The sequence below is a fragment of the Anas acuta genome, chromosome 14, assembly GCF_963932015.1.
Source record: "Anas acuta chromosome 14, bAnaAcu1.1, whole genome shotgun sequence".
Lineage (NCBI taxonomy): Eukaryota > Metazoa > Chordata > Aves > Anseriformes > Anatidae > Anas > Anas acuta.
The window spans coordinates 20308304-20330651 of NC_088992.1; the positions used below are offsets into that span (position 1 = coordinate 20308304).

The window sequence follows — 22348 nt, forward strand, 5'->3', positions numbered from 1 at the left end:
TTGTGGATGCAGCATGCACGCACAGCCCCAGGCCACCCCAGACCATGCTGGCACCTTTCATTACAAGCAGGAGTAATGCAGCCAACTTGCTCCCCACAGCCAGGGGAAGAGGTGTACCAGTGCCAACGTTTTTATTAAAAGCTGCTTATCTAGTTACTAAAAAGGGGGCCTTCAAAGAGAGAGTTGCAAAGGTTAATTGTGACAGTAGTGTGCACAAATGGGTCACAGGCCTGCTCCATTGTCTCTGGCACAAAAGCCTGGGCCTTTCCTTTTTATTCCTCTCTGCCTGTTTCTGTCTGTGCTAAATCACCTTCTACCATTTCTCGTGCTTGTTCCAGTCCCCTCGTTTGAAAGCACTTTTTATTATTTTTCAACTTCCCTTGGCTCCATTTTGATGACATGCTTTGGCAAACTGTCTGACAGCAGTAGCAATGCTGTGAATTAATTGTTGGCCCAGAGCCAGCCCCGGCCCTTCTCCTAACCCTCCCCCCCCCCCGAATGGCATGGGATCAGGGCAGAGAGAGCTGTGTTGCCTCCAGCCTCAACCCCAGCACTTGCTTGATGACTAGCAAGGTTAAAAAGGTGTCTGCTGTTAATTTGCTTTCAAATGCCGACATTTGAGCTTTGTTCATTCCCAAAGGAACATGCCCTCCCCCTTGCTGCCTGGAGGACAACACAGAAACATCAGGCAAGGGTACTCAGTAGGGGCACAGCAAGCTGGAGACACAAGGAACCCTGAGATGAGGCCCTGTAGAGCCGAGAACAGTGAGAAAGGTGAATGGTGGGTGTCTCTGGAGGGTCAGGTCTTGAGCAGCTTGTGAACCCCAACACTGAGGCAGCCAAAATGCCCAGAGTCCATGGTCACTTTGGAAAGTGTGAGCCTGGCCTCCAGCATCCCCAGGGTGGAACATGCTAATCCTGGTAAATCAAAGCAGCTGGTGGCTGACCGCCAGTCCCCCATGCTCTCCATGTCACCACGGGCACACACCTCCTGTTGAGCTTCTGCCCCCATGTGTGGCTCCCCGAGATGTGGGTTTCCCAGTAGTATGTGACTCTGATCCACAAAGGACTCCCCTTTCCCCCCCCAGCCTCCCAAATCCCTTTCCCGCCCCCTTCCCCATGGTTTGTGGTGTTGCCCATGCGGCAGACGCTGCTGCAGCAGAGGGGCAAGGGAGGGTGCCTGTCCCCACGTGCCTTCCCATCGCCTGGGACAAAGGGGGCTCAGAGCTCCTTGATGAGCCCCAGTGTCTGGCAGGGGCCTGGCAGGCATTGCCACAGCCCAGCTTAAGTCTGCTTCTTTTCCCATTCCTGCAGAGAAAGGGAAAAAAAGAGAGTGGTGAGACATCAGAGGTGCAGGAGGGAGCACTGAGCCCTTTAAGGGCCTCCCTCCCTACTGGGGAGCTTTGGACCACCCCAGCATCTTCAAAGGCAAGGTCACTGCATCATGGAGGTGATGGTGTCCCCCCTGACCACGCAGCCACACACCTCCTGGGTTTCCCTGCAGGCTGGGCTTATGCCAGCAGCCAGTACCAACCAGGCTGGACCAGCCTGGCTGCAGGGGACCCTGGCAGCACCCCTTGCTTTTGGCGTAGGGAGCATCCACAATCCCCAAAGTTCATGGCCAAGTACAGGGACAGGATGAAAGGCTGAGATTTCCAGGGGAACAGGGGTGGAGAGGGGGAGTGAAGCAGGACCTTGGCTTTCCGCAGCACATTTCCCTTGTTGGCTGGGAGGATGGAGGCGCTTCTCTTCCGCAGTTCGGCTGCACAGTTGACAGGGACCAAGTGCTCAGGGGGGCTCCCGTTTGGCTTGTTTGTAGCTTCCTGTGGAAAAGGGGGAGGAGAAGGAGGATTTAGGAGACCCAGGGAACAAGGAATGCCAGGAAAGCACAACCTGTCATGAAGTCAAAGCTGATGTGGCCAAGCCTAATCACAGAATCACAGAACTGTAGGGGTTGGAAGGGACCTTGAAAGATCATTGGGTCCAACCCCCCTGCCAAAGCAGGTTCCTCAGAGCAGGCTGCCCAGGTAGGCGTCCAGACAGGCCTTGAATGTCTCCAGAGAACAAGACTCCACAACCTCCCTGGGCAACCTGTTCCAGTGCTCCGTCACCCTCACCATGAAGTTCTTTCGCATGTCAGTGCGGAACTTCCTGTGCTCTAACTTGCAGCCATTGCCCCTTGTCCTATCCCCACAAACCACTGAGAAGAAGCTAGCTACATCCTTCTGTCCCCCACCCCTCAGATATTTATATACACTGAGGAGATCCCCTCTCAGTCTTCTCTTCTCCAAGCTGAACAGACCCAGGTCTCTCAGCCTTTCCTCATAGGGAAGATGCTCCAGGCCCTGTATCATCTTCGTGGCCCTCTGCTGGACTCTTTCCAGGAGATCCCTGTCTTTCTTGTGCCGGGGAGCCCAGAACTGGACACAGTACTCCAGGTGAGGCCTGACCAGGGCAGAGTAGAGGGGGAGGATCACCTCCCTTGACCTGCTGGCCACGCTCCTTTTAATGCACGCCAGGATCCCATTGGCCCTCTTGGCCACTGCTGGCTCATGGTCAACCTGTCGTCCACCAGGACCCCCAGGTCCTTCTCCTCAGAGCTCCTCTCCAGCGGGTCGTCCCCCAGCCTGTACTGATACTTCGGGTTGTTCCTTCCCAGGTGCAGGATGCTTTGCTTCCCACCTCTAACCACGAAAAGATCAGGGGTGTCCCTCATCCCCACATGCTGCTCCCAGCACTGCCCCAAGCCCCTCTGCTGAATGAAGCCGGAGCTGTGGCAGTGAGGAAGAAGAGGTATGCACCCCGTTCTCCACCTTGCCGGTTACAGCCAGCCCCAGGGCCAGCCCTCCTGCCAGCGACTGCTTCAGCCGCTCCTTCACTTCGGTCAGCTGAAGCTCCAGGTCGACTCGGCGCTCCTCCTTCTGCCGGCACTGCTCCTCCAGCACTGCCACCCGCTGCTCCAGGTCCTGCAGCTTCGGCCCTGCTCACACAAATGTGCCCAACTCAGCACCTTTGCCTGGAGAGGCCCTGGGCTGAGGCTGTGGGGACTGAGAAGCCACCCATGCTCCTGGGTGGGACGCTAGATGGGGCTGCTGGCCCAGGAGCACGCTGCAGCCAGCTCTGCTCACAGCCACAAGTGCCACCGCCATGCTGCTAGCCTGCTGTCCCCATACCAGCCCTTCCCACCATACCCGAGTGCCTTAGAGCATTCCTGGTCACAGCACCCAGGTGGCACTGACCCACCTGTGCAGCTCTTCATGGTTTCCCGCAGCTCTCTCTTCTCTTTCCGCAGCAACACCAGCTCGCTGCGGATTGCTGCTTTCTCCTTCTCTAGCTTCTCCTTCTCCGTCAGAAACCGCCTGGCATCCTCCTCGGCCCGGTTCTTCCCGTACCTATACTGGTTGGCATCTGCATGTACAAAGGAGAGCCTGTCAGGACGACTCTGTCCCCAGGAGCATCCTGAGCCCAGGCCCAGCTGTGTGGACATCTGGTCCTTCTGGCCTAGTGCAGCTCAACCTGAGACCCCCTGTGGGAACAGCCCCCTCCCAGGGACCAGGGTCTCCCTACGGAGGTTTGCAGCCTGCTGCCCCACTCCAAGGCCCCTTGCGTAGCCCCCCACTCACTCGAAGCGTGCCTCTTCACTTTGACCTGTGGGTCCACCCGTCGTGACTTCTCACTGCAGGAGGACGCGTGGCGCTTCACCTGGGCTCCTGACGGCCGCCCCAGTTCCTCCTGGATCTGCAGTGGGGATAGGAGAGCGTGCCGAAACTCCTGCAGGGCTGCCCCAACCCGCCAAGGCTCTTCAGGGCATCTCCTGTAGCCTGGCCATAGCAGTGGGACACACCGAGCCCCCGAGCCCTGCTCACCTGAACCTTCTCGTAGGGAACGTCGTCGTACACCACACGGGAGGAGTCCGGCCGGCTGTCTTGGGAGGAGCTGGCCCACCTGCAGGAGGAGGGACAGGTATTTGCCACTGGATTCCTTTCAAGGTTGTCCCTGGCAGACCCCCAAAGGGCTCTTCGATCTCATTGCTCTTCCTACATTGCTCTCCCAGCTCTGGGCAGGGACCCAGCTTTGCTTTTGAGCACCCACCCTGCGCTATGCGAGCACGCATATCCCTTAGGTCCTTCATTAGCGTTACTAAAACACTTCCAATCCTGCCCAAGGCAAGCTGCCCTGCCTAAGGATATACCAGCCCTCTCCCCTGGCACCTGCCACCTCTCCCCCATCCCCATCCCAGCATTACCCTCACTCCAGCACAGCCCCCACAGAGCAGAGCACAGCCTTACAGGTAGGAGTGCCTCACGGCTGTCATGATGTTGGCGATGGTCTCCACGTCCACGTAGTCGTAGTGCAAGGCCTCTGGCACTGTCTGGGAGCCTGTCTCCACCAAGAGGATACCCAGCCAGCGGCCCAGGTCTTCTGAGCAGCTTGCCTGCAGGAGAGAGAAAGGCCTGGGGACATGCCTTTGTGTCCCTGGGCTTCATTGATGTGCACAGGAGGGGAACCAAGGCACTGGTCGCATTCAGGCTTTAACCACTGCAGCAGGTGCTCCCCCAGCTGGGCAATCCCCAGTGCACGTCCCCACAGGAGGCGATGTGCCCAGCTCACCTCCAGCGTGGTCACCTCCTGCCCATTGCGAAGGATGCGGAAAGCAAAGGGGTGCTTGGGGCCCAGCCCTGGCACCACCTCGCAGCCCCGGAGGACGATGGCATTCACGTGGGTGTGTAGGTCACTGCGGTCCTTGTGGAAGTAGAGGGTGTTGGTCTTCAGGCGGCACCAGCGCTCCTTCCAGCACTGGTTGACCAAGACGCTGAGGTAGCCTGGGGAGCGCAGACCCAACAGAAGTGTCTAAGCACCCACAGTAGGACCTTGGGACCTCATGAGATGGGACTGCCCAGGTATTAGGGCATGTGTCCCTGCTCATGGGCAGACTGGTCCTGCTGTGCCTGTGTCCCCAAGGTGTGTCCAGCTCTCCACAATCTCAAGAGGAGCTCCTCCCACAGCCCCTCACCCCCTGCTTGACCCCATAGAGCCAGGCTCTCCAGAAGGGAGCCCAGAACCTGTCTGTGCCCCAGGCGCCCACAAACCACAGCATGGGATGTCCTCCTCAGTGGAGGAGGTCTGTGTGTCCTCAGGGGAAGGCTTCTTCTTGGAGAAGCTGATGATCCTGGTGATCTTCTTCCCTGCCGCCCGGCTCATTGAGCCCTTCAGGTCAGCCAAGCCACTCTTCTTGCCTTTCCCTGGAAGGGGGAGAGCCCTGATAGCCACGCACACCACATCACAGCACCCCCCTCACACCAGGATGAATGCTGCGAGGTGTGGTGCGCCTGACAGGAGGACAGCCTGTCCCAGGGGGTGCGGGGCCATACCGTGCTCGCAGGGCTCCCTGCGGGCCATGGGGGAGCAGGTCTCGCCTGTCGCCACGCTGTCCGAGTCAGAGGTGTGCTTCTCCTGCGACAGCCTCTGCAGGGAGGGGCAGGGCAGGTGCCCTTTCAGCAGCACCCCTCTGCTCAGCCCCAAGCAATGACCATGGTCTGACCATGGCCTTTATCCCTTCAGCACAGGGCTGGGACATCCGCCTGGTGCTGGGGAGCCCCGTGAGCCCCACAGACCTGCCGTGAGGATGGGAAGGGCTCCCTACACAGCACCAGGAGCTCAGTGCTCATGATATCCTCCTGGTCTCCCTTTCTCCAGGCTTAGTCACCAGCCCCACACAGCGCTTTGGCTGATCCCTATAACCCTGACCAGAAAGCGTCACCTTATCCAGGTCCATCTTGCAGGGCATCACTGGGGACGTGGGGGCTTCCATCCCGCCCACTCCTGGACTGCTCGCTTCCTTTATCACCTATGCAGAAAGGGCAAGCTCCCGTCTCACCACCTGAGTCCAGCTGGCCCATGGGGAGCACGGCCGTGGACTCTGCAGCACCTGTCCCTGCTGCCTGCCACGAGGACAGGGTGGCAAGCTCTGCTTGGGACACAAACCCTGCTTGCCTGGGGCCTTGCACCCAGCCTAGCCCTTCCAAACCTCAACCATTGTTAAGGTGGATGGTCAAAGGATCTGGAAATTTTGGATGGGAGGGATTCAGGCATCAAGTCACACAACTGTCCTGCAGGTTCGGCACTCCTCAGGGCCCCCCATGGCACATCTCCCCATGGGAGAAGCATTGCCAGCCCCTTTCCCAGCCGTGGGCTCAGCAGCAGAGCCAGTCCCTTCCCCACCTCCCACCCCCAGAACAAAGACAGGAAATGGCCATGGGGAAGAGGAGGAGGAGAACAAACATCCCCACCCCGCTCCCTGTCGAGGGGCTCGGGCTATCAGCACAGGAGACGCCCAAGGCTTGGGAAGTGGCTGGCCAGCCTTCCCCACGGCTGATAAGAGACAGAGGAAAGCCCCCTTCCTTCCCCAGGGCAGCCCACTCCCCATCGCTGCCTGAGGAAGGCTGTGGCTGGAGGGGGGCAGTGGTGGTACCTTCAGCCACTCCTCAGCCTGCTCCTTGCTCTGCACGGCCAGCACCAGTGGCTCAGCCCCCGGCAGGGAGAAACGCAGCTCGTGCTTCTTGCGCCGCCCATCCTTGGGGACATAGATGACATTGCAGGTGCCCAGGGGCACTTCCACGTGTGGCTGCCGGTCCTTGGAGCTTTTGTAGCACTGGGAGAAGCAAAGACAACTGCTCAGGGTTCAGCCTCTCCTGCTGCCATGCCCAGACAGGGTCCTTGCAGGCTTCTGAGCCAGCGACACAGACGGAGGTGGTTCCATCTCTGCAACCCAGTCACACAAGGGCTGCGGGATGCCCTCTCCCTTTGCTCCACTAGCCAAGGGGATCCCAATAGTGAGGAGCCCTTCTTTTGCTTGCAAGAGAAGCAACAGCTACCCCTGCACACGCTGCAGGGCAGTCACGGCCTCAGGGCAGGTTTGGTTGGCTATTTTTATTTGCTCTGGGGCTGACCTCTCTCCAATGCACCCGGGGGGTCTCTCCCCACCCCTCATGCTGCACCAGCTCTGGGCTCACCAGCAGTTTGCCGTCCCGTATGATGGTGAGCTGCTTGGCCCACTGCCCAAAGCGCTTCTTGCGCAACAGGAAGGCACAAATCCTGCAGTCCTTCACCAGGTTCATGGAGGCTTCCTGTGACGGCCACTGGTGTGTCAGCTGCTGGCCCTTCCCGTCCTCCTCCTCCTCGTCATAGGACTCATAAGAGCTGCTCATGGCATCTGAGTCGTTGTCTGGAAGAGAGCAGGCCTGTCACCCCAAGCAGCTCCCCGTTCCGGGGAGCTTTTTTTGCAGGCCAAAAGCCATCCCCAGGTGCACCTGTTCAATCCTCAGGGCTGGCTTATTTCCTTGCAAGCCTCAAACCTGCAGAGGCTGGATGAAACCATCTACCCTCACTACAGGATCATGCATTGGCTCTCTGCCCTACACATCCCTAGCAGGGTATGGAGTGGCAGTTTTATGGATATGCCAAAATACGTCACAGGGTCTGAGAGTGGAGGTGTGGGAGGTGGCTGCCTGGCGCACTGGAGAGCAGCGGGTCAGGAGGGCCCAGTGCCTCCCCATCCTGCTGGCACCACAGTGAAGGCACAGCCACATCTCACCCCTGGGTACACCAACAGCTCCTCTTGGCTTGGCTCAAGCCCACATTTCAGGGCTGGACTTTGCCAAAGCTCTCTGTCCCCTGCCAGGTGAAGGCACCCGGGTACCTACAGGAGTTCTTCTGCTCCCCGTTCATCCTGGTGATGGGGTAGTTGCTGTCTGCGTCCTCGTAGTAGCCATCCTCGATCGAGTTGGGGGGGCTGGAGCTGTCTGCAAAGGAAGCAGAGGCGGCTGGGGCTGCTGGCCGTGCATGAGCCTGTGTGTGGGGCAGAGTGAAGCACCCCCTTCCCCAAACACATGCAGACACCAGGGGTGTCAAAGCATCGCTCCCTCCATGGCCCCAACCTCAGCTCATCGCTCCCTTCCCCGCCAAGCCGGAGGAAACAACTCCTTGCACAACCAGCGTGTTGGGATGGGAAGGAAGCAGGAGAGGAGGGTGTGGGCAGTTTCCTTCCCCAGGGGGAGCCAGCACACTGCCAAGGGCCCCGCTTGGCCGGGTAGTGTGGCAGGGGCAGGCAGGAGCGGGACTCACTGCGTGAGGTGATGTACTCAGGGGCCTTCCCTGGGCCCAGGGGCAGCGCTTCCTCGTAGTAATCCTCAGGCGGGGGGGTGGTGGGCAGTGGTGGAGGAGGGTCTGTAGGAACCTGTGGCAGAAACCCCCCCTTGCATGAGCGGAGAGGGCCCCAACGGGCAAGCGTGTGCAATGGTGGCAAGGGGCAGGGATGTGTCCCAGCCACGGCCACCGCCCCGTGCTGGAGTGGGGATCTCACAGCCAGGTACACCAACGTACAGGTTTTGCTGGCTGGCTCCTCGTAAGCTCCAAGCCAACTCCATTGCTGGTGTCCCCATCCTCCTCCTGCATGTCCTGGAGGTCCCGCAGGTCACAGTCTGGGTTGGGAGCAAGTGTTGAGGGTGAAGGGAGAAGTCCCCAGGCACAAGGATGCAGCTTTCACCACTGTTCTTGTCCCCTCTGAGTGCCCCCACTGTCGGCTGGGACCCAGCCCAGCGCAGCACCTGCCCAGTAAGACCCCAGCATCGCTCTGGGATGGCCACACATACCGAACTCCTCGAAGAGAGACTCCACGAAGCTGGTGCCATTGCTCAGGGAGGCTGTGTTCATGTACATGAAGTCTGCATCCTTCCCTGAGGGTGAGGGGGAAGCTCTCAGCCCAGAGACAGGCAGAACAGCTGGGTGAGCACCTGCACCTCCCCAAAATCACCCACCCAAGCTACCAGATCACCTCCCGGCCAGGCAGGCTGTTCCATGCCATGGGGCAGGAGGAGATGAGGAGCCCCCAGGGACACTGCCAGCCCCCAGGGAGGGCTGGAACCCTCTGGATGCCCAGCCCCTCTGCCTTCCTGTGATCCTGAAATCACTGTGCTCAGCACAAACTGGGAGTCTGAGGGCATCTGCGAGGCAGCGCTTCCAGCAGAAGCAGGTGCTGATGCTAGCGCCCAGTGAAGCAGGGGAGAGCCAGGAACAAGAGAGAGGAGCAAAGCACCCTGAGGGTGGTGCTGGGCACTGGAAATGGAGGCAGCAGGCACATGGGCAGGGAAACTCATCCGTGCCTTCAATAAGCTTCTCCTTGCCCCGCTGGGCTGGGCCCATCTGTGGTCCCAGGCTGGGGACACACTGCCACCAGGGCAGCCACCAGATCCCTTGGGAGCAGGACACTGACCTGTGGGTGGCTGCAGCTTCTGCAGGATGGTGGAGACAGCCAGCTTCTTCTCCTGCGTGGTGGCACTCAGGTACTCATGGTCCAGCAGCTTGAGCAGGATGCTTAGCTCGGGTAGGAGCTGGTCCAGCACTGGGGGGAAGCAGGGAAAAGCCCTTCAGCTGGGGGGGGGTCGGGGTGCTGGGCTTTGCCTGCAGCCCCCCAGCACATGGGGAAGTGGGGAGCAGGAGGACAGAGACACAGTTCCCAAGCCAGCCTGGTGGCCTGGTACATTTTAATCCAACTTCCAGCTCAAAACTGGGGCAAGCTCAGGAATTTCATCAGCCTATGCCTTGGGGACGTTTCTCCCCTTTTCACAGCCAGGCATGCGATGCACACTTGGCCAGAGCAATACCAGAGGTGCTAAAATAAATGAGGAAAGAGGATTAAGATGAAGGGGATGGACCACGTGGAAGATCCCTGCACGGCTGCCAAGCACACATGTGCTCCTTCTGCACGCACACTCACCCAGGCGCCGGCACACAGCCCACTGAGCCCGCCGATGGAAACACGAGCTCTGCAGGCTGCTGCCATCAAAGGGCTCAGCACGTGAGTGTTTCCACACAGTTAAAACCACCCCTCTGTCCTCCACGCAGGGTATCGTGCTGTGTGCTGTTGGAAGGAAAGAAGGAAAGGACACCCAGACGCCACCTCCAGAGCCACCTGGCAGTGCCGCTCCAGGACAGAGCTGTCCTCCCCAGCACAGCACCCTGCAATGCCACTAGGAGCCAAAAAATAGCAGGATAGATGGGGAGAACCCAGCAAAAGACAAGAAAAGAGAGCAGGGCTACAAAAAAATCACTTAATGCAGTGTTTGGTGTGTTGGCAAGGAGGGAGGGCAGCACCTGCAGAATCCAGTGCCTGAGACAGCCCAGCTCTGAGAGGCTGGGCTCAGGGGCTCCAGCAAACCTGCAGCTCTAGAGGCTATGGAGTGTGGGAAAAAATAATAATAATAATAATAAAATCTGCCGTTTCTTCCAATGCAAGCATGAGCAGGATCTTGGCAGCAGCTGAGCATCATCACAGCACAGCTGGGGCAGCAGCTGTGCAGCTGGCTGTGGGTCTCCAGGGTCAGGGAAAGAGGCCAGAGGTGACCGCAGGGGAGGCTCAGACATGCTGACGATGGGGATGCTTGGCGGAGAGGAGGGGAGAGCACAGGCCGGAGCGGAGCACCAGGGCTGCTGGACAGGCTGCCTGGGCTGTACCTGTCACCTGCCAGGGAGGGGGACATGAGTGGCAGGGAGGCAGCCAGGGTGTTGGGAAGAAGAGCAGGCTGCCCCATAGCTGTGGGGCTGCTCAGCGATGCCGAGCTGGGCAGCAGCAAGGGCACATTTCCCAGGGCCAGGACAGGGTGCTGTGGTGCTGCTGATGTTGGATCCTCGTTACTTCTGCTCATAATAAGCTTCTGCTGGGCCCTATCCAAACTCCACCTGGCACCCAGCAAAACCTGGTTTGACCCAGCATTTTGGTGGCACAGCAGGGACAGCTGCTGTTAAATCCCGCCTACCTTCAACCCATGAACAAGTCCCTGGCAGGGCCAGTGCAGCAGGCTGGCAGCTCAGTAAAAACAACTTCATTTTCAAAACTTTTTAGCTGAAGGGGAGCCCTATGTGAGTGGGTTGATGCAGATCAGCACCTGGCCAAAACGAGCCGCCCAGGCGAGAAGGCAGCGCGCCTGGCCCCAGAGCACTGCCTCCCCGGGATGAGGCAGGATGTGGCTCACAAGCCTCTTCCTGCCAATGGGCTTCTATCTCCGCAGACCTTCTGCTTCCTCCTCCCTGCCCTGCGCCAAGCTAAACACCAGCATCAGCCCTTTGGAACAGCTGGCTTTGCCAGCACCAGCCTCCTGTGGGCAGCCCCCAGGGGCAGGTAGCCCCCAGGAGGGGAGCTGGCAGCATCCCACAGCCCACGGGGATGGAGAGGGCACACACAGCAGGACTGGGCCTCCTGCTCAAGCTCTGGAGTTGGAAACAGAGATATTTGAGATGTTTGTAGAGTGCTACATGCTTCTGCTCAGCAGTGCTCTCCAGGCGAGGCGAGACATCTTCCTCTGCCTGGCCAGGGTACAGGCACAGCACCTGGCAGGGTGCTGGGCTAGAAAGGAAGCTGCTGGGACAAAAAATGAGACACAGATCTGTCCACCCAGCACCTAGGAAGACACTTACCCACCATACCGCTCCAGCTGAGCTCACCACATGTTCCTACAGGAGAGAGAGGACCATGCCCATGCCCTACGCCACCTTCCCACAGCCACGGTGCCATGAGCATCCCCATACCCTGCCATGAACACATCTTCCACCACAGCCCCCAGCCCTGCAGCAGGGATTTGCACCACCTGAGGGCCAAAGGGTGAGCAGGGCCCTATTAATAACCCCAAAGCTGGTGGCGTTCACAGCCAGAGGGGTGAAGGGACCCCCATGCACACACGTGGTGAGAACGGCCGCAAAGCAAGGCTCGCCGCAGCCCCCGCAGGCGCATGAAGACGAGCAGGGCCAGCACTGAAGGCTCCTTTGTTCCCCCCAGCTGAGCCGTACCCTGTGTCTCCAATGTCAAACATGCTCCCAGAGCTGGGGGGGGGACGAGCTGCTCAAAGGGGCCTGTGATCCACAGCGGGCTTGCGGAGCTGAGCCTGTGCCTGGGGGAACGGAGGAAGGGAAGGAATTAATTTCCTGCGCTCGTTAGGCTCCCAGCCCAGCTGAGGTTAATGGGGGCTGCAGGAAGCCAGGAGAGATCGCCCACGGGCTGTGGATGGCACCGACGGGCACTTTAGAAGGGCCAGGGGCTCAGGTGGCAGGGGGGTGGGCACGTGCTTGGTGCCAGGGCACAACCGGGGATGCAGAGCCCAGGATGGAGGTGGCAGCAGGATGTCACAGGGCACTGCGGGACAAGGTGGTGCAGCACTGGAGCACTGAGCAGGTGAAGGGGCCACAGGGACCCCAGGTTTCTGCCGTGCCATGGCCTCGCTCACAGGGCACCTCCAGCACTGACAATCGCGTCCCACCTGTTGGGAGCTTCAGGGGTTTCTCCCACACCCTGAATCCCATGGGAGCACCCCACTGTGCCAGGCACAGGGTTTGGACACAGATATCCCAGCCCTGGGACAGACACAGATATCCCAGCCCTGGGACAGCGGCACCAGCCCTGGGACAGACACAGACCCTGCTCCCCACTTCCAGCCCATCCAAGCACTGCAGCAGGGATGGGAAGGGGGCAGAGCCCGAGCCTCTCCTGGGAAGCCCAGGAGCTGTGGCAGCAGATGGTTTTAGCAGGAGCCAAGCCGGGCTGGATGGGCTGGGGGAGACCTAGGGCAGCACCCCTGGGTCAGGGAGAGCTGTGGAACAGCCCCAGGCCATTGCTGCTGCTGAGACAGAGAGGCAGCGCTTCCAAACATGCCCCAGGGGCAGCACCAAGTGGGATGCTGGCAGAGGAGCTGCATCCCCTCCCCGCAGCAGCACCCCACTGCCCCTCCCCACCTTGTGCCCAGGCCAGCTCTAATTTTAGACCCTGGGAGTGCATCCCCCTCAGGGAGCCAGGCATCCCAGGCTGAGATAAGGGTTTGGGAGCAACTGCAGAGCCCACCTCCCCCTCCCAAGCCTCTGCTCAGTCATGGGAGCAGGCAGCAGGACTTGCTCCAGCAACCTGCAGGAGGAGGAGGAGGAGGAGGAGGAGGAGGAAGATGCTCCAGCCCAGCTGATGCATTAGCTTCCTGGTGCGCAGTTCAGCTTTCTGCAGACACAGAGACAGGACAACGCAGGTGGGGTTGCAAAGCAAAGCTGCTCGGCACTCACAGCCCAGAAGAGAGCCCCAGGGGGGAGGTGCAGGAGGTGCAGTTTCCCAGCCAGCAGCACCATGAAATCACTGCAGAGGACTCTGCCCCACAGACACAGCTCTGCCGCCCGCTCCCCCCCCAGCCCCGGCCACCCTTCCTCCTGCGCCAGGTGGAGGCCGGGGGGCGAGGGAGGCTGGGGGAAATCGGATGCTGGGAGTGACTGCCATTGTTTGTAGCTAAAATAAAAGCCAAGCAAAAATAAATCCTTCCTGTTGGCGCAAGCAGGGCCGCAGGATGCTGTGCCTGCAGAGGAGTGCTGTTCAGAGCCGTCCCCGGCAGTAAACAAACGGTTTTAGCCCCAGTTAGAGATGCCATAAAGGGGGGGGGGGGGGTTGGGACGGGGAAGGGGACACAGGCAGGGACCCTGCAGGGAAGCCAGACCCTCTGCTCGCACCTCCCCAGCCCGGTGTCAATGGGCTGCTTCCATTCACATGGAGCTCCTTTGCCATGGACAGCAGGCAGGCATGGGGCTGGTGATAAAGCATCGTGGCAGGCAGGCCCCCAGCGCTGTCCCTTCATGTCCTCGCTGCCGGATGGCCCCGCAGGTCCTCACCCAGTGGCACAGGGCATGCAGGATCAGCTAGGTTGTGCTGGCAGGCGAGGAAATCAGGCAGAAAAGTACCCCTCCTGCCCAGCAGCTTGGCATGCTCCCGCATGGAGGGGTTGAGAGAAACGCCAGCCATTAATTATCACACTTAAGCTCTGGAAACATCCCATAACAGTGGAAGAATTGCTAAGGGGCCACTTGATGCCCGTGAATCATTTCTTCCCTGGAAACAAGGGCCCCTTGAGCAGGGCGGATGTGGGGAGTGCCTCAGCCTCCACTTCCAACTCCAGCAGCAGGAGCCTGAGTGTTTTGGGCTGGCTCCTGCATGGATGGAGCCCATACTCATTGCTCCAACCGCCACCAGCAGCGATTGATGCCTTCACCAAGCACCCCGGGCAGACATCCCCTCTCCTCCAGCCACTCATTCCCAGCTCAGGTGCCGCAGCATCCCCGAGCGCTGCGGAACAGGAGGTGGCTCTGACCTCTCGGCCTGCCCCTTATGCCCCAGGGGGAGCCCGTCCCCCCAGAGATCCCCAGCAGCCTGTGAAGCCAAGGCTGCATCAGGCAGGGCAGGGACACACACCTCCCAGGGAGTGCATCACCGTGACCTTGCAGTAATTAAGAACCTTGGCTGATAATCTGGGAAAATCAGCCCTGGGAGGTTAAGGTGAAGCCTGCTTGCTCAAGGGGACGGTGAGTCCTCCCCAGTGGAGCCACCCCTGGCTGCTCATCTTACAGCAAGGAGATTGTGGTTTTCACAGGGCCCCACAGCATCTTTCCCTCTGCAGCACTGGGAGAAGGGCAGAGAACAACCAGGGGGGTGAAAGAGCCAGAAGGCTGCCCCGGCTGTGTCTGCTGAGCTGCCGTTATCCTTGTGTCTCCTCAACATGCACCCCAACACGGCCAGCAACTCGGGGCTGTGCTGGCCACCTCCCTGTCCACTGCTTTCTGTGCCTGGCGCAGTTATGTGCCAGCAGCAGCTCTCCCCCAGTATAAATAGCTCTGCTGAAAGCCTTATCTGGTGGCCTTGCTCTCAGTGACCCTAGAGGAGAGCAGCTGAGCAGCCAGCCCAGCCCAGCCCAGGGCAGAGCGGTGCTCCCAGCCACACATCCCTCAGCCCTGCACATGCCTCGTTCAGCATCACCCAGCAGGATGGGTGCTGCTGGGCAGCCCTCCCCAGTGCGCATCCTTCCTGCAATGCCTTTCACACTGCCAGTTAAGCCTCCAGGTGCCCTGAACAAGACTACCCTTCCCACCACATTGACCCTAAGAGCAGCTCCTGCCACAGCAGAGTGGCTTCACAAGCCCGAGCTGTGCAGGTAATAATTAACAGGCTGATTAAATCACCCCAAACATCTGTGACCAATGCAGATAATGACCCTTCAGTGCCCCGTGCTGCAGCAGGGCTTCTTGGCTGGGGGCTGCCCCCCTCTCTGCTGACATTGCTCCCTCTCCTAGAGAGGACTGCTTCACCAAAAGCAAACTTTCATCCTCCCAGATGATGAGGCTGCAGCTGTCCCCACCCCAGAGGAGGAGGGGGTGGTTTCTACATAGCCCCCTTACCGCTGAGAGGAGCAAGATGCCGAGCAAACAAAGGCACACAGACACTGCTTCGGGTGGGGTATTCCTGAGCCATGCTGGGGAAGGACCCCTGATCCCCCAAACCTGTTACAAGTTGTTCCCAGCCACAACTCAAAATGAGCTACACCATCAGCTCTGCAAGCATACAAGGACTGGGCTCACTGGTTCCAGGCTACATTGCAAAACTGGGTGCGAGCCGAAGTGGCCATGCTGCAGGATGCTCCGCAGGGCCAGCGGCTGAGGATGATAAGGGCTGCTGGCTGAGAACGTGTTTAAATAATGAAGGAAAATGAGAGGTTTGAGATGCCCTTTTAAAGGAATAGGCAGGCAGGGGCGAGACCTGCTGAGTAATGTATAAAAACAAGCTTCAGCCAGAGGAGAGACGTTAGGATTAGCCAGGACCCAGAATAAACTATGCTTTTTCCAACCAAAATTTTGGTGGCAGCTTCTTCAAAACAAGCCCTGCAGCCGGCAGGGAGCAGCAGGTTGGTGCCATCCCCCCAACACCGGGAGGGGCCCCAGGAGAGGGATGGGGTGGGCTCATTTCATCTCCAGAACAGACATCCCGGCCCTACTGATGGGGCTGGGAAGCTCTCTGCATCCCCAAAGGCTGTACTCCGCATCCTGTGCACCACCTTTCCCCAAAACCACAATCCAAAAGATGTCAGGCGGGGCAGAGGTGCCTCTGTAAGAAGTCACAGGGATATCACACCTGGCCTGGGGAGGCAGAGGAGGACAGAACAACAAAACAGGATGGAGCAGGGGACAGCCATCAGCCAGCTCCCCTGCTCCAAATGCTTTCAGCTGCGTCGCACAATGCAGGCACCTCCTTCCAGAAGTGCTGGGAGGAGAAAACACCGACAGGGGTAGAAAAAAAACTATGGGGGAAATATCCCCATGGAGTCAGCACCCAGGGCACCCCAGAGCCAGCCATGCCCAGAATGCCAAGGTGGGTCAGGGACCTGCTCAGTGGCCACCTCTCCCCATCCCCGCTGGGAGGGCCACTGAGGAGAAGCAGAGGGAAAAAGGGGCACAGCAGAGGGTCTCCGTGCTTGGGGGCCAGGCTTGTGCTGCCGGAGGCTCCTCAGAGGGCAGGATAAGCGTGTTTGCTCAGCTGAGAACAGCCCTTCCGTTTCCTCCCATTGGTGATCTCCGGGAGCATCAGGTGCAGCCACAAGGTCACCAGCCCGCAGCACTTCCAGCCACCTTAACCCCTTCGGGGCAGGGGCTTGGAGCCACGAGAGCCGGTCTGGCACAGTGGGAAAGCTGGTGAGCACGGGCACAGGGGAAGATGCAACAGCTCTGTTATTGCTGATGGCTTCAGCAGTGCCTGGACTGGTTTACTGTACCTGTTTTTAACTCCAGCACAAGACAGCCAGCTATCAGACCTGTTCCTGCACACCGATCCCTGGCTTGGTGCTTTATGACCTGTTTCCCAAAGCATAAGGTGATGCTGGGATTGTGCGAAATGGGAGGCAGAACCCACCAGACAGCAAGGCAGAAAGGGGATGTTTGCCCATCATCACACATGATGGGTTTAAATTAAAAAAAAAAAAAAAAAAAAAGCTCTTCCCTCCCCCCCCCCAAAAAAAAAAGAAAAAAAAAGCAGACAGCCAAAGCCATTCCTGAAGCTGCTTCCCCAGGTGCTCTCCTGTTAATTGCCAGTGATCAGAGCACTCCAGCGTGGCCCAGCCCTCCCTCCTATCGCTCCCAGGATCACAGGCACACAAAACCCACTTCAAAAAAAGAGATTTTGAGAATGGAAACTCCTCCCTGCAAAGGTCTGTTTTTGTTCCAAACTGTTACGAAATGTCAGTGTTTTCCCCGGCTTGGCAAAGAGCCCTCCTTTGATGAGCTGAGAGGCTTTATCAAATCCAAAAATCGAAGGGGTGCGGGACCAGCCGCCTGGGGGGAGACCTACAAATAACTTATTCTCCTCCTGCCTCACCACGGAGGCTGCAGATCATCAGTGTGGTGTCTGCGGGGGGATTTGAGCTCCCTGAATGCCGTGACTTTCAGCACTCGGGGGTGATGAAAGCCAGGCTTTTGTTGGCCGCGGCGGATGGCAGGGCTCAGCACCATTCATCCCGGCAGGGGCTACTGGCCCCAGAGCTGGTTGTGCCTGGCAGGGACAATGCGGAGATCCTGGGGAATCTTCTAACCAAGCCGCCCTAGAAGGGGGCATTAAAAGGATATTATATAGCACTGACAGTTTTGATGTTAATTTTAATGGAAAAACAGCTTCCTTCCATGTAGGAGGTACCTGTTCCTCAGGGGACCTTCAGCAAACTAGATGGGATGGCATCTGGCACAGGGAAGAGTTAAGGGGCTGGGACTTCAGGCACCACTTCAAGCCTTGGCTCTGCACGTCGTTATCTCGGGTCCCTGTGAGTTACTTGGCTACTGAACAAGAGGCAGATCTCGGGACGAGCCCAGTTTTCACCCGCTGACCTCCTCTAAAAGGCCTCCCAGCTGCTCAGGAGGAGACGATTCAGACCCTTACTGCACGGTTTTATTTCCCTGGGCTGGGCTGCAGGACCTCAGCGCGGGACACGTTGGCCTCTCAGCTCAGCACGTTTCCACCGGAAAACTGCATTTCCAGGTCAAGAGGAGATGCTGGGAAGAGACAGGTTTCCCAGACAGCCCGCTGCAACTCCAGTATCCTCAGGGTCGCTGGCTGCAGGACACCAATGTCGTGCAGCATGAGCCAGGAAAACGACACCCTGCCTGCCTGCTGCGCTTGGTGCCAGTGCCCCGGGGCCACCTGCCCACCTGGGGGACCAGGAAGCCCAAGGAGGGCTCGGCGTCTTCCCACACACTCTAAACAGGCTGCCAGCACCGGAGCCGGGCAGCTCAGCTCCCAGCAGAAGGAATGGCTGCAATGCAGGGGGGAGCTCGGCACTTGCCCGGTGCTAACAGCTGGCCCCAGCTCACTGCTCGCCCCCTTCCTTCCAGCAGGCGGGATTCCTGCAGCCTAGTTTCAGGCAGCAGGTCAAGAATGATCCTGGCGCCCTCCTGCCGAGCCCTATGCCTCCCCATTCCTGTGGGCGAGCTGGAGCCAAGTTTATCCCTTACACATCTCCGCTGGCTTTGCTGGATTTAGACCGCAGATAAGTTTGGTGCAGGACCTAAATTCCCCTGGCACTAAAGGTCAGGAAAGTGCCACTAACAAGGAAAAGCGAGCACAATCCTTCTAGGACAAAGCCTCATGGCACTGAGCATCTCCCCAAATGCAGGCACATACATATTTATCCACCTCCACAGCCTGGAGTGACTGCCGACAGCCTCCGGCACTGATGGCGAGCCGAGCACAGCACTACTCACTGCACAGCCTGAGGGCAAGGCACCGTGCTCAGCCAGAGAGCAGAAAGCAGGAACAGAGCTGGAGCATCACAGAGCAAGAGCAAGTCAGGGCACACGCAAGGCTGAGCGAGGCTGTAGGTGAACAAAGGGGCTGCCAGGGAGAGAGGAGAGGTTGGGACCTGGGGACAGGGCTCCTGCCCACCACCAGACCAGCCCTCCCGCCCTCCCTGCACAGCCAGCACCCCAGAGGGATCCAGCGGCTCTGGGTGCTGCACAGTGGGGCTGGAGGAGGTTTATGTTAGCAAAGAGCGATCTGGGTGCCAACAGCAATTCATTACAAGCTCTCCAAGCAAAGCAGGCAGGCACCTCCACCACTACCATAGAAGGCACCTACGGGGGGGGGTGGGTGGTGGCTAAGAAGCAGGGGAAGCCCACGGGGAGCAGGGCACAGTGGGCTGCAGGCAGCCCTGCAGGGCTCAGGCACCAGGACCCCTCCGTGCCAGCCCTGCGTCATGCCTGTGCCCAACTCCCCACAGCCCCAGGAGGGGGCTCAGCAGTGTGCTGGCACCTCCGGCCCTTCCCCACAGAGGGATCCCACAGCCCTGGGAGCCCACAGGAACATCCCACATCAGGTGGGGGTGGCTGCCCAGCAGCTCACACAGCAAGAGATGGGGGCAGATGAGGCTCTGCTCTCCCCTTTGCCCACCGGTGAGGTTCCCTGGGACCCTGGAGGACAGTGCTGGCACCATGTGTCACTTGTCAGCACCCCCCCCCAACCCCCCGCCGCAAGCAGCAGCCTCCTTCAGAGCCAACATCCTGGGACTGGTGTGCAGGGTGAGCTGCAGCTGCAGGGGAAGGCTGTCCTTGTCCCCATCCCCTCCTGGGCTTCTGGGCCCTGACACTGCTCTCCGAGCACCAGCACCACGAGCTGTATCCCGAGAGCTGAACTCTGCACACCGCATTTCCACTGCAGAAACGCCACCCAATCCTTTTACATTGGGAAGGGGAACTCTTGACACTTGGGTCCTGCTGGTGCTGACCCCGAGCTGCAGGCACAGCCCTGCCTCAGCCACCCGGGACTTTGTCCTGCAGAGCCAGAGTGATGTCCCTCATCCCTGTGCACCCTCCTTGGTGCACCAAGGGTGGTGCTGCTGCAGCACCTACGCAGAGCACCCAGGGGCCAGGACCCCGCCATGCTGCACCATCCACCACCTGCTCATCCTTCCTAGATCAGCATTCAGCAGCAGCAGCATCACCCCCTAGCCCCCAGCCTCCCCCTGGTCCCCCTGGGACCCGCTGACCCCAGCAGAAAGCCAACACCTTTCCTACACGAGCCCGATGCCACCGGCCTGTGTGGGAGGGCAGGGTGGGGATCAGGCCCTCTGAGACCACCGGCACCTTCCCCAGCTGGGGAAACTCTCCGGGTCCCAGCAACTCTGTATGGAACTGGTCACCCTGCTTGCTGGGACCACCAATTCCCCCACGGAGCCCCCCAGGCACTCCCACCCCATGCACTCCCATGCCAGGCTGTGACTTTTCACCCTCGCCACCCACGGGGGGGGGCCAGGACCCCAGCCCCAGGACACCCCGGGGTCTCGCAGGGACGCACACGGGGCGGGGGGGGTGCTCATTTCCCAATCTCTCCCGCACCGACCCCACGCCCCCCGTTCCCGGCGGGGTGCGGGGGGGACCCGCGGCCCCTTACCGCTCTGCCGGTCCATGGTGCGGAGCCGGGGGCAGGGGCGGCCGCCCCGGGAGCTGCGGGATGCCGAGTGGCGGCGGGGCCGGCTCTCCCGGCGGGGCGGCCGAGCGCCAAGCCCGCCCCTCCCTCGGCGAGGGACAGCCCCGAGTCCCGGCACGGCCCGGCACGGCCCGGCACGGCCCGGCTCCGCCCCGGGCCGCCCCCGCCGCTTTCGTGCCCCCCCACCGGGGCCAGCGCCCGGCGGCCGCGGGGCTGCGGGGAGAGGGGTGAGTGGTGGTGGGGGGTGTCCGGCCCCGGGAAAGGGGCTGGGAGCCATCGGGGCTCAGTCCCGGACCCCTTCCCGGCCCGGGGGGGGGCTGCGGAGACCCCCCCCGCCCCCCCCTCGTGGCACCGCCTGGAGCGCGTCCCCCGGCATATCCCGCCCGGAGCGCGTTGGGTTTGGAAAATGCGATTTGGGTAAAGAACGCGGGGCTGTGCCCCCGCCCAGAGATCACCCAGGGGCCAAGGATTGCAACCCCCCCCCGTGGCCCATCGCATTGCCCCTTCTCCCGCATCCCCCCAAGTCCCCCGTACCCGTTCCCTCCTTGGCGCGGCTGCTCTCCCCCCTAACAAGGACACGGGGACACCCGGACCTGGGAGGCTGGCAGAGCACGGGGACAGTGTTGGAAATGAGGGGAGCACCTCTTGCACCGTGCTCTTGCCCCCCCGGGCAATTACTCTCCCCCCCTACCCCCCCCCCAGCCAGCAGGCAAGCCCCCTGGGGACAGCAGGCTGCTCTGAGGGACACACGAGGAGGTTCCACACATGCCTGGGTAGGACTGGAGAGCAGTACCCAACATGTTCTGCACGTTTTAGCAATTCAGCTCCAGATTTCCCCCCTTTTGGGGCACTGGCAGTGCTGGGCAGAGCAGAGGCAGCTCCTCCTGTGCCCCCCGTGCCTTGGCTGCAGCCAGCCCGGCCCCGCTTGCCCCATGCACCCTCCCATGCAGCTGGAGCCACCCAGCCAGTTCCCCCCTCCTGGACTGAGCTCCATTTTCCTCTCAAGCCACAAACTTGCCACCTCCGGGGCTGTGGTCAGGGCATGGGGCACCCAGAGGCTACCAAACCTGGCTGGGTTGTGGCTGGGATTTGTAGAGCAGCCAAACCAGCAGCGTGGGTTCAGGCACCGCTGGCTGCCAGGGCTGGGGCTCCCTGGGGCAGATCCCAGTGATGGGACCCCACAAGGGTCCTGCCACTGTCTGCTGCCCCAGAGGGCAGGGGAGCTCTCTTGGCTCTGAGAGGAAGCAGTGGCCCCTGCCTCAGTTTCCCCATCTTTGCCATGCAGGCAGTGGCGAGGAACAGTTAGTTAGTGCCCATAAAATGCTTTGAAAATGAAAAGCCTCTCATTGTTGTGTTGTTGTTGTTATTCTTATTATTAATTAACAGAAGCACTGGCTCCTCCAGGCTTTATCTCTGAAGGTGCTGCTGGAGATGAAGTTTCTCACAGCCCCAGACAGCCGAGCTTGATTTAGGGAGCTGCAGTTTATGGGGGTGAAATCATAAATACAACCAGTTCACTTACTGGTGCACTAACGCTGACAGGAGCAATTACCAGCACAATTTTCCCTCCCTGCTCCCGTCCCCACCAGCACAAAGCTCCCGGAGCTGCCACTGGTGGCAGGGGGACCCACACCAGAAAAGGTGTTAGTGTGTAAATAACCCCATTGGTAAGAAAAACCAAACACCCATGGGTGCCGATTCCCCGGCCCCTGCTGGGCAGCACAGCAGCCCCAAGCCCTGCAGCATGCCCACTCCCTGCTCTCCTGGCCCTGGCCAAACCTGAAGAGCAGCAACAAGCTGAATGAGGCAGGAAGTGTCTTGGGTTATTCATTCGAGAAGGGCTTAGTTTGGGGACAGCCTGAGAAGCTGTCATTGCGGCACTTTGGGAGGAGAAACTGGCTCTGTAGCACTACAAGGGTTGTAGGGCAAGGCAACAGCAGGGGAAGCATCAGGAGTTGGGACTGCGCGTTGACCTGTGGAGGTGCACCCTGCTCCCCAGGGGTCCTCCTCATCCCCTGTCCCATGGCCTGGATTTCTGTT

At 59.9% G+C, this 22348-nt stretch overlaps 1 protein-coding gene across 5 annotated transcripts; it reads right to left on the reverse strand.

Annotated features, from left to right (window-relative positions):
• Nucleotides 1-114: 114 nt before the first annotated feature.
• On the reverse strand, nucleotides 115-20432 carry AFAP1L1 (actin filament associated protein 1 like 1). Of its 5 annotated transcripts, none has more exons than XM_068698164.1 (19): nucleotides 20273-20432; nucleotides 9272-9400; nucleotides 8652-8735; nucleotides 8383-8480; nucleotides 8125-8236; nucleotides 7704-7802; nucleotides 7014-7225; nucleotides 6473-6652; nucleotides 5762-5848; nucleotides 5373-5466; nucleotides 5091-5243; nucleotides 4612-4823; nucleotides 4290-4435; nucleotides 3867-3945; nucleotides 3624-3738; nucleotides 3244-3408; nucleotides 2814-2980; nucleotides 1695-1823; nucleotides 115-1308 (listed from the first exon to the last, which is right to left on the reverse strand). In XM_068698164.1, exons 1-19 carry the CDS (start codon nucleotides 20286-20288, stop codon nucleotides 1285-1287), a joined length of 2301 nt encoding a protein of 766 aa, XP_068554265.1. In that variant the 5' UTR covers nucleotides 20289-20432; the 3' UTR covers nucleotides 115-1284. The 5 variants fall into 5 exon arrangements, 4 of the variants coding, with proteins under 4 accessions (XP_068554265.1, XP_068554264.1, XP_068554266.1 ...); XM_068698163.1 differs by having other exon boundaries at nucleotides 2802-2980; XR_011101392.1 differs by lacking the exon at nucleotides 2814-2980.
• Nucleotides 20433-22348: the final 1916 nt, after the last annotated feature.